General features: G+C 37.1%; 1 protein-coding gene across 6 annotated transcripts in view; it reads right to left on the bottom strand.

Annotated features, from left to right (window-relative positions):
• Positions 1 to 14,865, bottom strand: part of PLEKHA1 (pleckstrin homology domain containing A1) — a 31,530-nt gene that overhangs the window by 3,752 nt on the left and 12,913 nt on the right. For 2 of the 6 annotated variants that reach the window (XM_056494866.1, XM_056494865.1), the window contains exons 2-12: positions 14,048 to 14,208; positions 12,616 to 12,672; positions 11,846 to 11,891; positions 10,351 to 10,448; positions 7,863 to 7,994; positions 6,888 to 7,031; positions 5,914 to 5,982; positions 3,840 to 3,904; positions 2,986 to 3,049; positions 2,602 to 2,691; positions 1,433 to 1,503 (exon numbers count right to left, since the gene is read on the bottom strand). In XM_056494866.1, coding sequence (XP_056350841.1) covers positions 1,433 to 1,503; positions 2,602 to 2,691; positions 2,986 to 3,049; positions 3,840 to 3,904; positions 5,914 to 5,982; positions 6,888 to 7,031; positions 7,863 to 7,994; positions 10,351 to 10,448; positions 11,846 to 11,891; positions 12,616 to 12,672; positions 14,048 to 14,188 — 977 coding nt within the window. In that variant the 5' untranslated portion in view covers positions 14,189 to 14,208. The remainder of the gene's footprint in view (positions 1 to 1,432; positions 1,504 to 2,601; positions 2,692 to 2,985; positions 3,050 to 3,839; positions 3,905 to 5,913; positions 5,983 to 6,887; positions 7,032 to 7,862; positions 7,995 to 10,350; positions 10,449 to 11,845; positions 11,892 to 12,615; positions 12,673 to 14,047; positions 14,209 to 14,865) is intronic. The other 4 variants (XM_056494867.1, XM_056494868.1, XM_056494863.1 and 1 more) reach the window with 2 other exon arrangements.

The following is a 14,865-nucleotide window of genomic DNA, read 5'->3' as shown; positions in this document are numbered from 1 at the left end:
CTTACTGAAAGAAACAAGTCCCCAGACTAGCCAGGAATGATTTAGTTGTCTGAAGCACAGGCATGGAATGCCATTTGGATGTCCTGGGATAGCCTGACCTCCTGAACAGGAACAAAAAGTTCCTTGGGTTCTGCACGGCATCCATCAGTTCTGTCAGGATGTCTCAAATCCCTGAGCAGTGCTGGGTTTGAAATGCTCTGATCCAAATGCTGTGTGGTGCTGCAGTGAACTGTGTGTGCATTAGGAGCTGCAGCTGCTGCCAGTTTTGCCATCACCAGTGTTAGTCCAGGAACTAAAGGAATCTGCCAACCCATGTGTACACACAAATCAAGGCATTCCTCAAGCACATTTGTTAGCCAAAAAAACCCCAAACCCATCACAGATGTGTGTCCAAGATGCAAATATACATCCTAAATTAGATACTTATTTTTTTCCACAGTAGTTTTTCAAGTTTGTTTTAGGATGTTATGACATTCTCATGACATGAATTAATAAACTTCATCAAAATGGGTTCTGCCAAGTACTACCATATTTCTTTCTTTTTATAAATGAGCTTACTGTTATTGGATGAACCTGTGCAGCTTTATTTTGGACTTGAGTTTGGTGTCCAATTTCACCAAAGTATTTCACATCATTTACACTGCCTTATTTCATACCTCACTTGATACTCCACTTAAGGAAAAAAGTTTGCTTTAGGAAAATTTATGATTCACTGCTTAATCTACTGTTGTTCTTCTTATTAATAATTTTACTTCACCAAATAGGACAAAAGGGACATTAGGACAAGATCTATGAATTTTTGCTAAGCTTCCCTGAAGGATGCTCAGATTTTACTACGCACACTGGCTGTAATTTCACTGTTAAGAGACTGTGCTGCTGCACTACTCCTGAGGTGCCCTGCTTTGAACAATGTATGGATTACACATTATTATATAATGCTTCTATGTTTGAACTAATAATTTCATGCAGAGACCTCTTAAGCCATGCAAATCAGGCTATTATAGACCCTTCCAAACCCTAGTTACAGCGTGCATGTTCTGTGTGCACTCATCTGTATTAGTTTGTGGGCAGCTCTAATTTAATCTTGCTTCTGCGCAGTTTCAAGGCAAATGTAAAGTAAAATGGAAATATGAACTCTCATGCAAATTAGCTTTAGTACTTTCCTATTAAAGTGACATCACATCACTTAAGTTTAAATATTTACTGTGCTTTGATGTATAAGCAGTGGTTCTGGTGTTTTTCATTTCCAATCATTTTAAAAGCAAGAAAAAACAGTGCAAACCTGTGAGCGAACGATATTATTGATGAGTTAGTTTTCAGTAATGGTAATGACAACAGATAGCATGATTTTTTTAGTTTGCTTTACAGTGCAAATTAGTGTCTAGTGCTAGCCCTCTGTTAAGAAGGCAAGTTTCCATGAGAGCCCACATACGTGCTGCATTCACCAGTTCTTGATGTATACCTCTGTATACAAGGATTCGACAGCCTTCTGGCCTGCCGCATCTGGAACACAGTGCAAAGCTAAGATTAGAGTCACCTGGGCTTGGGAGAGAGGACAACAGAGGGAACAAGAAGTGATGCAGACAGTCATAGCTACATTGCTCAGTTAGCCCCACACAAAAATAAAACAAAAAACAAAGGGAAAAAAGCATACAGAAAGAAAAGTTACCTGCATGTTTTCATTGCCCCCACAAAGAAAAAATTTGTAACAGGAAGTTTATTTAAAAGCATGAAGCAGCTACCAAAAATTGGTTCAGAGCTTAGGCTGACTTACCAGAAACATGGTATCAATGCAAATTTGTTCTCAAAAGCTGGGTTTGAATTATTAGATTTCAGATTATGGGGGTAATGATACATTCAGTTTATTACAAAACATCCCAGAGACAGAAAATGAAAAACACAGCATGCAATACCTGAACTGTGAAATATTCCTGGTGCTATATCTGGACATATTTGGAGACACTGTGACACCAGAGTAACTCCCACTACTTTCCACAAGTTAATGACCTTTGTGCTAAACAACTAATACAGTTTAAATGGTAGTAGATGCTGGCTTCAGAAATATTAACACTTGTCACAGTGCCCCAGTTCAGTACTGCAAGATGCTGTTCTCACTGCACTTCCAACAGCAAGAACTAATTCATGTGAGCACAATCTCTTAAATTTTCATTTGTATCTGCATATACAATAAACTATCAGCAATAGAGAACGACAATTCAGCAGCGAGAGTTGCTACAAAGAAATTAGGATATTGTGATTTGATTGCAAAACACAGCAATTAGCAGAAACACCTCACAGGAATTAGAAAGTTTTAACTGAACTCCCAAACTAGTAATAGTGACAGATCATACTGGACTTCTCTAGGTTAGCACTGCATTATCTACGTGTTCAAGACAACCAATGCACAGAAAGTCACAGGTAAGACTTAAAAAAGTGCTCCTTAAAAACACAAAGTATTTGACAGCAGTCTGGTTGAAAGTTCATGCAAAGAGGCCACATTACTACAGGACAGGAGAGAGGAAAGGCAAAAGGAAAAACCAGGAGTGCATGGCACAAGTGAACAGGAGCCAATGGCATCTCCTGGAGCGCAGGGTGACGTACGGAAGCTGCCGATCTGCCCGGTCCCCGCTGCGCCACGATGGCCCCAGAAATGGCCTTGATCCAGCTGTGCATGTCCTCAGGGCTGTCTGCCTGCAGCCAACAGCAACACCATGGTCAGCAGCAGCTCTCAGCCTGCCCACTGGCCCACCTCCTGCAGCAGCACAACCACCTCACCCCTCATTCCTTAACCCAGACATTTCTTAAGCTCTTACTCTGAATTTACTGTTAAATGTATACAGCTATATAAAGCAGTAAATAAAATATCCTGAAGATCACATCCCCTCTGAAAATCATGGCATGGTCAAAACGTGTTGTTTCACTTTTAAAGTGTATTTAACTCTGGCAGTCTCTTGGGTTTACCCAAAGTTTAAAAAAAGAAATTACCTGCACATAAAAGGTTCGAGAAGTTGTTACAATTTCAAAGAGATTGTCTCTCATCATTATATCACTGAAAATGAAATACAAAAATAGTTCAAAAGCATGTACAACTTTTCCACTGTATTTTAGCAAGTCTGTAGAACTGGCAGAGAATCAGAGCATTTGCTGTCTGACTTTTACATTTCTTTATCACTCTACTATTGCTTTTTTACTAATTTTAGCCCCATGACTCTTTAGTTTACCGGTAGCATGTGTGCTACTACATGTATTTTTAATAGGAATGTTTAAAATAATATAATGTTAAGTCTAAAAATGTTTATCATACAATTTTAATTGGAACATTCTAAATCACATGTTAAATTTAAAAATATTTATCATTACAGTCAAATTTCTGCAAGCAGCCTGCTAAAGAGAAAAACATAAAGATCAGTATCTCTCAAGTATTACACAAGCAATTATTCTTTAGTATATTGCCATTTGGTAGAAGGGAATTAGCAGGATGAAGTTCTCAGCCAGATTCACCCAATTCATTCTAACATAAATTAATGTCCTCTAAAGATTTAGAGATTATGTGAACAGAATATAGACTCCTGAAATGCTGCCTCAGATTAGACAGCATCCACACATCTCTAACTCTTGGTACCATGATATTCCCTTGTTCTGTGCTTGTCCAAATCTGCAAGTTTGAAACACACATTAATACAGAACCCTCAAAACCCATTTAATGCACACAACAATGTGCTGTCCATAAAGAAAGAACACATGTACACATCAAGTGAAATTATTGAATAGTTCCCCAAGGAGCAGCCTGGCCATGACCATTCCATCCCATGTAATGACATCAGTGCTTCCCTCCTCACCTCTGTTTGCACTCCTGAACTTTATGGACCTCCTTAAGTGGTATAACCCTGAGAGGTTCCTTTTCCTGAAAAAATAAACATGTTTTAGTACAGTGTATCTAACAACTGAAATAGAAAGCCAGAGGCCAGGACAGCAGCAGTCTTACATAAATGAGATTTTCAAGGCAGTCACATATGAAAAAAGTGGTGTCAACCAAAATTTCATTTGCTTTTGTAAATATTAAACCAACCATGACACTTGCAAAGAAGAGGAGGACAAATCAAGAAGTGAAACCTCCCAGAACATTAATTCCATACTATAAATGAAGACAATCACCCTGTTCTTTTCCCCTAACCAGATCAGACAACTGACCCTGGCCTCAAGCAGCTCATTTCATTAAAATTTTAGTTACATTAATTTGCTATGAAATGCTACCACAGAAGATGCTTTGTTAATTGGACTGCATGACATGGCTTTAAGTAAGATTAACTGTATCCTATACTTAATACAATTAAAAGTACAACAAAGAAACCAGTCCTTAACACCTGCAAAAGAGCAAGTACTCTCAAAGCACTCAGAAATTCTGTTACCATAATGAAAATAAGTGTTAAAGTTTCACACAACAGGAAAAAAGTGAGAACATTCAAACAGAAACACTTTCTCACTTCCCATGACAACATAATGTCACACATACTATTATTTTCCAGTGGTTGTTGCAGTAAACCACAAACAAACAACAACTTATTTTACCTCCTACTGTGTTTTCTTTAAGCCAAGTTACAATAGATTGCTTCAGTTTGCTACAACTTCCAGAGAAAACAAAAGCTTTCAGCTCTGGAATGACTTTCCCTACCATTTCTATAACAGATACTTGGGAGATTTATGGTGAGCAAGCAGCAAATGTCACCATCCTCCAAGAGCAGTTTTCCTTAGATCATTTTGCTCTATAGCAGATCAAATGCAGTAAAAATAAAACCCAAAGTAGTAACATCAACTGTGAACTGCAAGATCATATCTGGACAGACACGTCTTGGAGGGAAAATCCCAGCTCAGAAATGATCATTTTCTATATTCCACTCTGCTCCTGTGGACTGACACAGGGTCAAGGAACATGATGAAACACTAAAAGTGCAAATACTTCTACCATCCTTCTATTATACTCTTCCACAGTACAATTTGTCACTGGGTTAGAACTTGTTTGTGAGCAATCTGAGCCCAGATTTGTTTTTAAATAAAAATAGAGGGTTTCTTATAGGCAATGAGTCAGAATTGTTCTGCTGACAGCTTAACAAAGATAATGATGCAAGATCAAACCCCTGATACTGTTGCAGATGCCCTCATTAGAAATGAAATCAAAGTTAACTTCAGAAACAGCCTGAAATTTGGGTTTTGACAATTTACATCTGATGTTTGGCCTGTAAACTCAATTCTCCTTAATTTATAATACTATACAATTCAGGTTTCATTCCTTAGGTACAGATTTTCTTACATTTAGTCTGTTTTCCCAAAAAAGGAATCCCAGATTTAACTGGCTTCAGAATCAACCATTTAATTTTTAAATGAAGCCTGAAGGCACTTGTGGTCAAAACCAGCCAAATACTCAGATTGACAAGGGAAGAAGGAAGGTCATGAAACTAAAAGAAACTCTGCAAATGTTGCTGTTGAACAGAAAATCAAGAGTTTTTTGTCCACCTTGGCTGCCCTAGTGAAACAAATGTGTGGGACAAGATCCTGTCTTCTGGATGGTAAAGCATAATTCTAACTTCAAATGAAGAACTGCAAGATTACAGTTCTATCTTTCCCACAGTGATCAGCTATTTCAACAACACAATTATATGAAAGTGCAAAATGACAAAGTACTAATATAAAATCAGGGTGACTGTAGAGTAGATTTTATTAAAGTTCTACAGAGTCCTACAGGCAGGTTCTCAGATTGAACAGCTGTCCCTTAAGTTTTTTTTGTTCTTCCCAATCACAAAAAGGTATTACAGCAGACTCAAGAGCTGCAGGAGCAGCAGAGCACATTTCTCAAGCATATTCCTGCAGATTTTCTTCCAGCTACCACTGGAAGATAACACAGAATTGGAAACTTACCAGTTCAGACTTGAAATATCCTATTGTGTTTTCATCTAATTGAAAGTATCTTCTCTTCCAGTTCTTCATCTGTTAAGGGAAAAGAAATAAGTATTTATATATTTTATATACAGAATAAAATATACTTACGTGTCATGTATTATGAATATATTGAATTACATTTATCATTCTAGCTTTTTATTTATAGCATATTATATTGTATAATTCCTATTTATTCATAACTATTAATTTTGAATAATGTCTTCATTGCAGTTTATTATATTTACAATTTCGCATCTTTAGTGTCCCCAAGATAATTATGCATGATTTTGCACAATTAATAAATTATTTTGAAAACAGAAAAGATTAAAAATTCTTTAAGCTACTATTTTCAAAGATTTATTCAAACTGTAGAAACTCAGCAGCCAGAACTACTCTGTAGGAAAAATTGAAAGACAATACATCACAGGTTTCTAGTTTATTTTTAACTAAAAAAGGGATGTCACAAAAAGAAGCTTCATAATCCAAGATAAAAAGAGTCTGAGAACTCAAAGATGTGTATCTTGCTTAATCTGAACTATCTGTTTCTTCTAGCAAGGCATCACATGAATAGCTCTACTTGTGTTAATCAGTTTGATAAGCTGTACAATTCTTCCTCTGAACTGAAAAATCAGCTTTTTTCTAAACATTTTACTGATTTAAAAAGCAGCCACTGAACTTCTGTCCCAGTTTAATATTTTTAATAAGCAAAATAAAGATCTCTACAAAATGTAGAAGAGCAGAATTCCCAGCTGCACGCACTAACCATCACATGAAGTCTGTGCACACACTTTGCCTCTCTTCAACAACACAACACTAAAAAAAGCAATGAAAAGAAGTAATGCAGATAAAAATTTAGTGCTACTGGAGGATAAATTTTATATTTACTCAATCCTTATTACTGTCAGTAGTAATAAAATCAATGTCAATTGTCTTTTGGTTTTAATAATACTTACCACTGCTCCTTGTTTGACACAGTAACCTGCTTTGATAATGGCATTATCTGGGGGATGCTTAGCAGCAAAATAAGGAAGGTGACTTTGTGACCGCTTCAAATAATTCCTGTCAGCCCCTTCACTGCCCTCACTGACTTCTTCTTTCTAGGAAAAAAAAGCAGCAAACTTCAAAATACTCTCAGGTTTTGTTTTTTTTTCCTAAAGGTCAAGGAATAATTATAGTAGCTGCAATAAGAAATACCTTTATCATCCCATGCTCACAAATTCTGTTTCCAATTTGAAAGAACAAAATATTTTAACTGATTTCTACAGACAACTGAGACTCCCCAAGGGCTGAGTCCTTGAAAGCTGCTCTTAGAGACTAAACTAAGAAAAGTACTGAGTACTTTCAAATGATATTGACAAACTCAGTAAAAAAAAGGTACAAATTTAAACCCATGCATGTATTTAGTGCAAAGTTGTAACATGGGCAAAACATTAGAGGTGACTACAGCAAACAAAAAGTTATTTCTAGGACTACAAGACATCAGAATTTACCAAGTTTTTAAACGCATTTTGGGAACACACATGTCACTTACATGATATTCATCTAATCTGTAACTATTTTCAGCTCAGGAAACTTTCAGCAACAGTTTCAGTTCTATCTTTAGCACTGCACAGATTCTACTTCCATAAGCTTGTCCAGCCTCTCAAACTTTTTTTCCCACTTTTTTTTTTACAACTTTTCCCCCTCCTTTTTTGTCTTAAAGGGGCAGAACTTCATCACTGTTAACACCAAAATTAATTTCACACAGACAAAAATATTATTAATATACTAACAGGTACCTGTGAGCAAAAAAAAAAAAAAAATCGGTACTCCAGCAATTCTTTAAAATCTTGTATAAAGGGAATAAATCCTCAGGACCCACACTCAGTATGAATAAAAGGTGCATATAAAAGTACAGCTTTGTGTGTCACTTGTTTGGAGGGAGTTACCTGGGTGGGTGTAATGATGGGAACACCACCAACAATTTCTGTCCTGTAAGAGACTTGCTTCTTTCCACCTGGGCTTTCAGCTTGACGATTTGCATTATCCATTTGGCAGAGAGGATCAGACTGCTTTGGTACCTGCAGTTGCAATGTGAGAATTGACATCAGTTTCAAGAAAAAAAGCCCTAAGCATTCCTCAAGAATTTTGAGGCACTTTCAGTAGGATTTAACAAATGGTCATTAATTGTAAAAGATTAAAAATTGCTTACAAAAAAAATTATTGTAATGACTGTGCTTTAGTGCTCAAAAGAAAAGTGGCCAATAAAGACATTTCAGTGGATGAAATCAGTTGCAAGCTTTGCCATAAAGTGCTTCACTTAATCTTCAAGAAGAACTGCTAATTTATAGAACAGGTTCTTTATTTTTCAGCTGCTTTTGGTTTTAGAAAGAAAGTGGAGACTCCCAGTGCCTGCAGAGCCAGCAAGGCCATAAACTGGGACTTTGGTCATACAGGGTGTCTGACCAGAGTGACATTTGTCCACACGTGTACTTGGCATCAAGCTTGTGCTACTGCTCCCATTAATCATACATATATTGCTAAATTCTGTCCAAAATGACCCTGCCTACCTATTAGTAACTATTAGATAATTCTCTCAAAATGTGGAACTAAAGCTATCAAAACTCCACAGGAATTTGATTTCCCTGTGTTTTGATCTAAAATATTTACTAAGTTTTCTGAGTAAACTTCTTTAACCTAAGGAATGCACTGACTACAAGACCTTTTTCATTTCTAATCTCCTTCACCTCTAATATTAATATAGCAAATCTGAAGTGACTTCAACAAGAAGAGATCAAGTCTCACACCCAAATACCCCACCCAGCAACCTACTGGGTATTTACAGAAGACATCCAAAATCCTTCAGAATGGACACACAAATTGTCCATCCAAGACTGTGACACATTCAGAACTTGGACTTCAACTGATCTAGACAAGAAACCAAAGCTACTTTATAGTTTGTGATTCAAGTTCCTGTGCCCAGGACGGCCTATTTTACAAAATGCAGCCTGCAGAGAAGTACAGCCAGTGCCGAGAGCAGATGTCAGTCTAGGACAGTGTCCTGCTGGCCTCAGTGACTCCATCCCCAGCCAAGTCTAGCACTGAAGGATAAGATACTCATGAGCCTCAGCCTGTCAAGAGCAGTGGCTTGCCCACAGCTTTGTGGGCAAGTGCTTCAGCTGTCACAAACTCCTACAGAAAATGCTGCAGACCAAGCCCACAACCACCTCCTCACATGAAGGCATTTTCAAACAGCACTCAAAAACGGGTACACAGTGTGCTAGGCTGCAGAGGTTCACAGTCATTCTGACATTATCAGCACTCAAGAGGACTAAAACATGCAATGAATCTTGGAAGATTACAATCTGCAGCAAGAAGTGCGCATATCAAAATTAATAATTGAGTGATCTTAATGATTTGATTCAATAATTGGCTGTACTTAATGCTGAACTCGAGCTGTAAACAGATGAACAGTTCAAAGGCTCATTCCTTCAAAGACAAAATACTAATTATTCACCAGCCACTTAAAATGCAAGATAAACAGATGATAAGCAGCACTCACTCTAAATTGATGCAATTGCTTATTTATTTATTCACTTAATTTCTTCAACTGGAAACAGCTCAGGCCTGGTTGTGGTGTGTCCTCTTATGAAAAACCCAAGTGAGAAGGCTCTGTACTTGTGGTTTTTTAAAATTTATTATTAGCAGTAGCATTTTCATAACTCCAAAGAATGGGCTATACTAAAACAACGTGAAGAACTCATGTAATCATTCTTAGATAACCCAAGAATGAGAAAGTCACTGACAACAAACACAAATGCATGCACTCATGCTCAGAACTCCTTCTTTGTTAGGGTGTGCTCTCAGGAGGGTTCGCTGTCATCACTTCCCCAAAACTGGAGAAAACAAAACCATAACTTCTGCCTCCTGAAAAGACTGAGATAACACGTGGGGGTTTCTGTCATGAGATAACTTGTCCTGGTACAACCCAGAAAAGTAATTTAACATTTACCAGAAGAACCATAAATGTTTCTTCGCATGGATGTTACTCAAAATCAGGAGAGAGCCTTTGGAGCTTGATCAATATTTTAGTGATAATTTAAGAAATACCAACTTTTGGCAGCAGGTAAAAGCATGTGTATCTTTTCATTAATTGCTAGTGTCTTCTGGATATTTCAAATAATATTAAGTATGCACAGTTAATTTTAAATTATTAGAAAAAATCCTATGCTGTAATTAAAAATATTATCTTTTGTCCAATTTCCAAAAAGTAAGTTAATCTCAAATTTAGGGGAAGTCTGTACAGTTTCTCCAGGTACTGAAAAGTCAATTCAAGACTTGTTTGTGGTGATAGAAACTGGAGGCAAAGGTTACATTTAAGCACCTTGAGACAGTCACCATTTGAAAGCACTGCTAAATATCAACTCAACCACTTACTGTGATTTTGGTAGCTTTGTTCAGAACATTTACCCATTCAACTAGGTCCTGCTGATCATTGGCTTGAAGAAAGTATTTTCTCATCCCTGCATTCATAACTGTTGAAAACCATTATGAAAAGTTAACAACACTGAAATTTAAGAGCAAACTTAATAACATTAGGAAGAGATTTGATTTCAGATGAAAATTCTATTTGAAGTATTTAAGTGGTCTACTGTGTTTTATTTTAGAAAGTAATCTCAAAACATACAAATCCACTTGACTGCTTTACTCTAAAAAAAAAAAAAGGAATTTAAGCTCTCCACTTAAATGGCATCATAAAAACTTTGAAAAATGATTTTTCTGACATAGAAATGAAGCCTTGAATTTTATCAAAATATTCTACAGTTCCATTTCCTCTTTCTCAATTTCCCAGGCGACAAGTACCTGGGGACTTCTACAATTTCTCCTTTCAACCCTCTGCCCAGAATCTGTTATCCTTTGTGACATTATGAACATGACTATGGTCACTGATTTACTTTTTAATTTTTTTCTTCAATTGCTGTAAAAATCAGTATTAATTACTAAGTATATGATGCACAGGACCAAACAACTTTAAGATAGCTACAACACAATTTTTATTTTACTTTAGTGACTTGGCAGAAAAACATATTGTAATGAGTTTATATCCCTACCTCACAACACCTGGCATCCTTTACCCAAAAAGCACAGACACATTTCAGTGTAACAGCAAAAAAATCACAGCTAATTCTTCAACATGTTTTTAGGTGAACAGTCATTAAAACCATCTGAATATAAAGACAATAAATTTATATTTTTCCTCTACAAAGTATGAAAAACTCTTTAATAAACTAGAGATATTTAAGCCAGCATCTTGGATCATTAAGGTGTTCTAGAGCTGGCCAGCTGATGGAGAAAGTGCTGAGGACAAAGCCCTCCACAGATGTGAAAAGGAATCTGTAGATGTCACTGAACTGACACATCAGGTACTTGCCTAAAACCAGGAGGAGCTTTAGCTTTAACTCTAAAGTTTCAATAAATTTTAAACAAATCTTAACCTAAAAGGCACTTCAAGTTTTTTTTTGTGCAGCAACAGAACCTGAAATTTGACTTAAAAACATTGGGTGACAGTGTTTTTAGATCAATTAAATCAACTCTTTCATCAGAACAACAGATTTCAATAGTTAAATTTCTTGCCTTCCTAGCTGACAGGCAGGCCACATTTCTGAAAGCAATTCTCATTGCTTATTAATGCCTCAAAAATTTCAGACATCTGAAAAAACAGCTCTCACCTACTCGTCATTAAGCTGCAATGCAAAAAAGCACAAAAACACCTTGTGAGGAAGCCAACATTTCCATCACACTACAGAAGAAAGTGAATACAAGCTATTTTTTAAAGGATACCAGCTGTAGCTGGTACCAGAACTGCAGAACATTGTCTTTGTTCCAAATTTTGAAGAAGGCACTCGATGCACACAGCACATGCCAAACTTACCAAAACAGAACTCTGCCTTTGGCCTCAGCTTAGTTGCATCGCTAACCTAGAAGGGAAATTAGGATTATAAACGTCTCAAAATGCACATCAGATATCACAACTTTTATTCTCTTTCAAGTGGGTAAATTCAAAGATTAGCAGCACAGCAAGGTGGTTAGGCACAATGATAAAGAGAACTAAAAACAAACAAAAATGAAAGACAAACAACGAAGTGGGAGGATGCAGTATTGACAAAAAATGCAAAGGAAGAATGAGAAATGAGCAGAAGGACAAGAAAAGGTGAAGCATTTTTCTCTATTTATTTGTTAATGCAGTATCTGCTGCAAATTTCACCACAGAAACTTTCTTAGGTCACAGTTCCCTTTCAGACATATTCAATACTAACTGTATTCACAGTGCAAAGAACTAAATATTTTTGAGAAATTTTTCTGTCCTGTCTACTAAAAGTCATCATTACTTGCAAGGTATCACACCCAAAAACATCTTCCCCTTCACAAATGGCCTGTCTTTTCTCCAAGACTAATGGGAATTCAAATACTCATAAATAACTGAAATTTCAATTTTATGAGCACAAAGAGCTGCTGTTTGAACTCACTAAAAAAACCATAGACAACACAGTAATTAATCTGGTCTTATTTTCTCTTGAACCTATTGAAGTGTTTTAACACTTCTCTAATTCAGGAGTATTACAGAAGCAAAATGAGTAAGCGGCATTTAAATTTGTCTGAAGTTGAGAATTTAATGAGTATCTCACATATTAATTATCTTACCTTTGAAATATAGGTAAGTTTAATGACCCCAACAGGTGGAGATCCAGAGGGAAGATTCTGAAACAAATCACATATGTTACAAAGTGGAACTAGTTTATTCTCATGCCACAGTCAGTGTTTATGCATGAAAAGCAAGTAATTCCACAAACAAAAAGAAAATCCTACGTATTTTTATAGACAATGCACAATGTATGCTTAAAACAGGATCTAAACTACTTGTTTATTACACACACATCTGCTAACTAAAAACAGAAAGACTGCTAGAAACAATAGGAACAGTAATTGTTTCAGAAGTTTATGTATTTTACTAGAGGAAAAAGGATTCTTGTGGGTCTGCATCCAGGAAATCCGGAAAGAATACTTTTTCCTTAACAGATGTTGGAGTCTCATGTACTTTGACCAGGGCAGGCGGAAGGGACAAGAAGTGACATTCATCTATTATGTCAGATACTTCAAAGGCCATCTCACATATTTTCCAATCACTTCAGGGATTCAGCAAGGCCTTCACATAGTTATAAAAACTCTGCAGTTCTTCAAAATTACAGCAGTGGAAGAAAATCAAGAAGTTTCAATTTGCCTCTTGCAAGAAACCCTTTCATTTACACATGTGAAATAAAAGGCCTAACCTAGGCCTGGGTGTGCACTGTAAATATCATTAAGTCTTAAAACTCCTGAGGAACTGCAATTTCTACAGCACTTCAAGATTTTGTCCACATGCCCTGAGTTGCTTCTTTTCACTCATCGAGATCAAATGTTTGAAGTCTCTGTTATTTGCAGAAATTCTTTTTCTCCTCAGTGAGAACTGCTAAATGCTTCAGTCACAAGTCAAATCCATCGAGCTGCACTTCATTTACATTTTGTTTTTGCTGGTTCCTTTGAACAGTAGACTTGTGCTTTTTAACTCTGCTGCTCCTGGCAGAAGGGTACAGGGATATTCTTCTGGCAGGCAGCTGTCAGCTGACCTGGATCCTATGCTCCACTGTCTGTGCCCAAACCCTGAGCAATCATCTGTTCTTCCCTCTGCTAGAAAACACAGGGATGCAGGTACATTGGAAAAGTAGCTTTTATCCAAAGGCTGCTCCCCATCACAATGGATCCAAGCTGTCCTCATTGATACACCATCCATGCTGGACTGCAATTGCAGGTTGCATTAAAAATTGCTTTTCAATGACTGATTAATTGAGGGAAAGGAATATATAATGGAAGGAAAACCACACACTGCCACATAAGTTTAAAGGTGAATTAAACACTGGGGTGTGTGATTTGGCTCATCTGATTACATTAAACTGATTTACAATTATTTCACTGACACCAATGATTTTTTTCCCCCAGCTTCCAGGTCCATAGTACCGAACCCCACTTTTCTTTAGCGAATTCGTTAGAAAATCCAAAATTGAGACAAAGCAGGCAACTCCTGCCAGGAGCAGCTCACCTGTGGGTTGTCCATGTACCACACCAGGCTGTCCTCCCGTGTGTCCAGGATGAAGTACCGCCGCAGGAATTTCCCACTATTCTCATTTTCCTCAATGTCTAGGAAACCACAGATGCGATTCTGGCGATCCACATAAGGCATTTCTGACCCTGGACATCACACTGCACAGCAAGAAGCACAGGAGGTAAGTAAAGTTCCTTGTTGCTAATTTTAAGACTGCTCTGTGCCTACCCATGACATTTTGAGCAGCTTCAACCAGTAACTTAAAGAAGTTTCTACGGAAGGGTAAGTGAAGTGTAGCTGCTCCCCACACCACCAGCACTGAATTTTTAGATAGGACTTTCATACTTCTTTAAAGCATGTATTTAGATTTAATAGCCTAAGTGCAAAGTTACAAGTGGTAAGCAGCAGATGAGCATCAAGATTACCTTTTACAAGATCACTGAAAAATAAAGGTTCTCCTTCTCAACATGCATAAAATTGAGGCAGTGGTGGGGTTACACTTCCTCCTCTGACATTGTCTCTCATGGCCAAGAAAGAATATTTGTCAGGAGCTCAACTGCCCAACACAACTTTTCATGTCTTGCTTAGGCAAATGCAATAAAAATGCTTTTAGAGACATTGTTCACATTTCTCTTTTCTCCTACAAAAAGCACTTTATGTGTCTAAGAAGGAATATTCTCATTCTTATACAGTGAATAGGAAAAATGAAGCTGTATGTGCACCAACAGAGAGATGTGAACACTCTCTGCTCATGGCACTGAGATCTGAGAGTGCCAGGCTTTTATTTTGGCTTTTGTTCTTGAGTGTTTTCTGGC

This window comes from Oenanthe melanoleuca, chromosome 6 (assembly GCF_029582105.1).
Source record: "Oenanthe melanoleuca isolate GR-GAL-2019-014 chromosome 6, OMel1.0, whole genome shotgun sequence".
Lineage (NCBI taxonomy): Eukaryota > Metazoa > Chordata > Aves > Passeriformes > Muscicapidae > Oenanthe > Oenanthe melanoleuca.
This window is presented reverse-complemented; position numbering and strand designations above follow the sequence as displayed.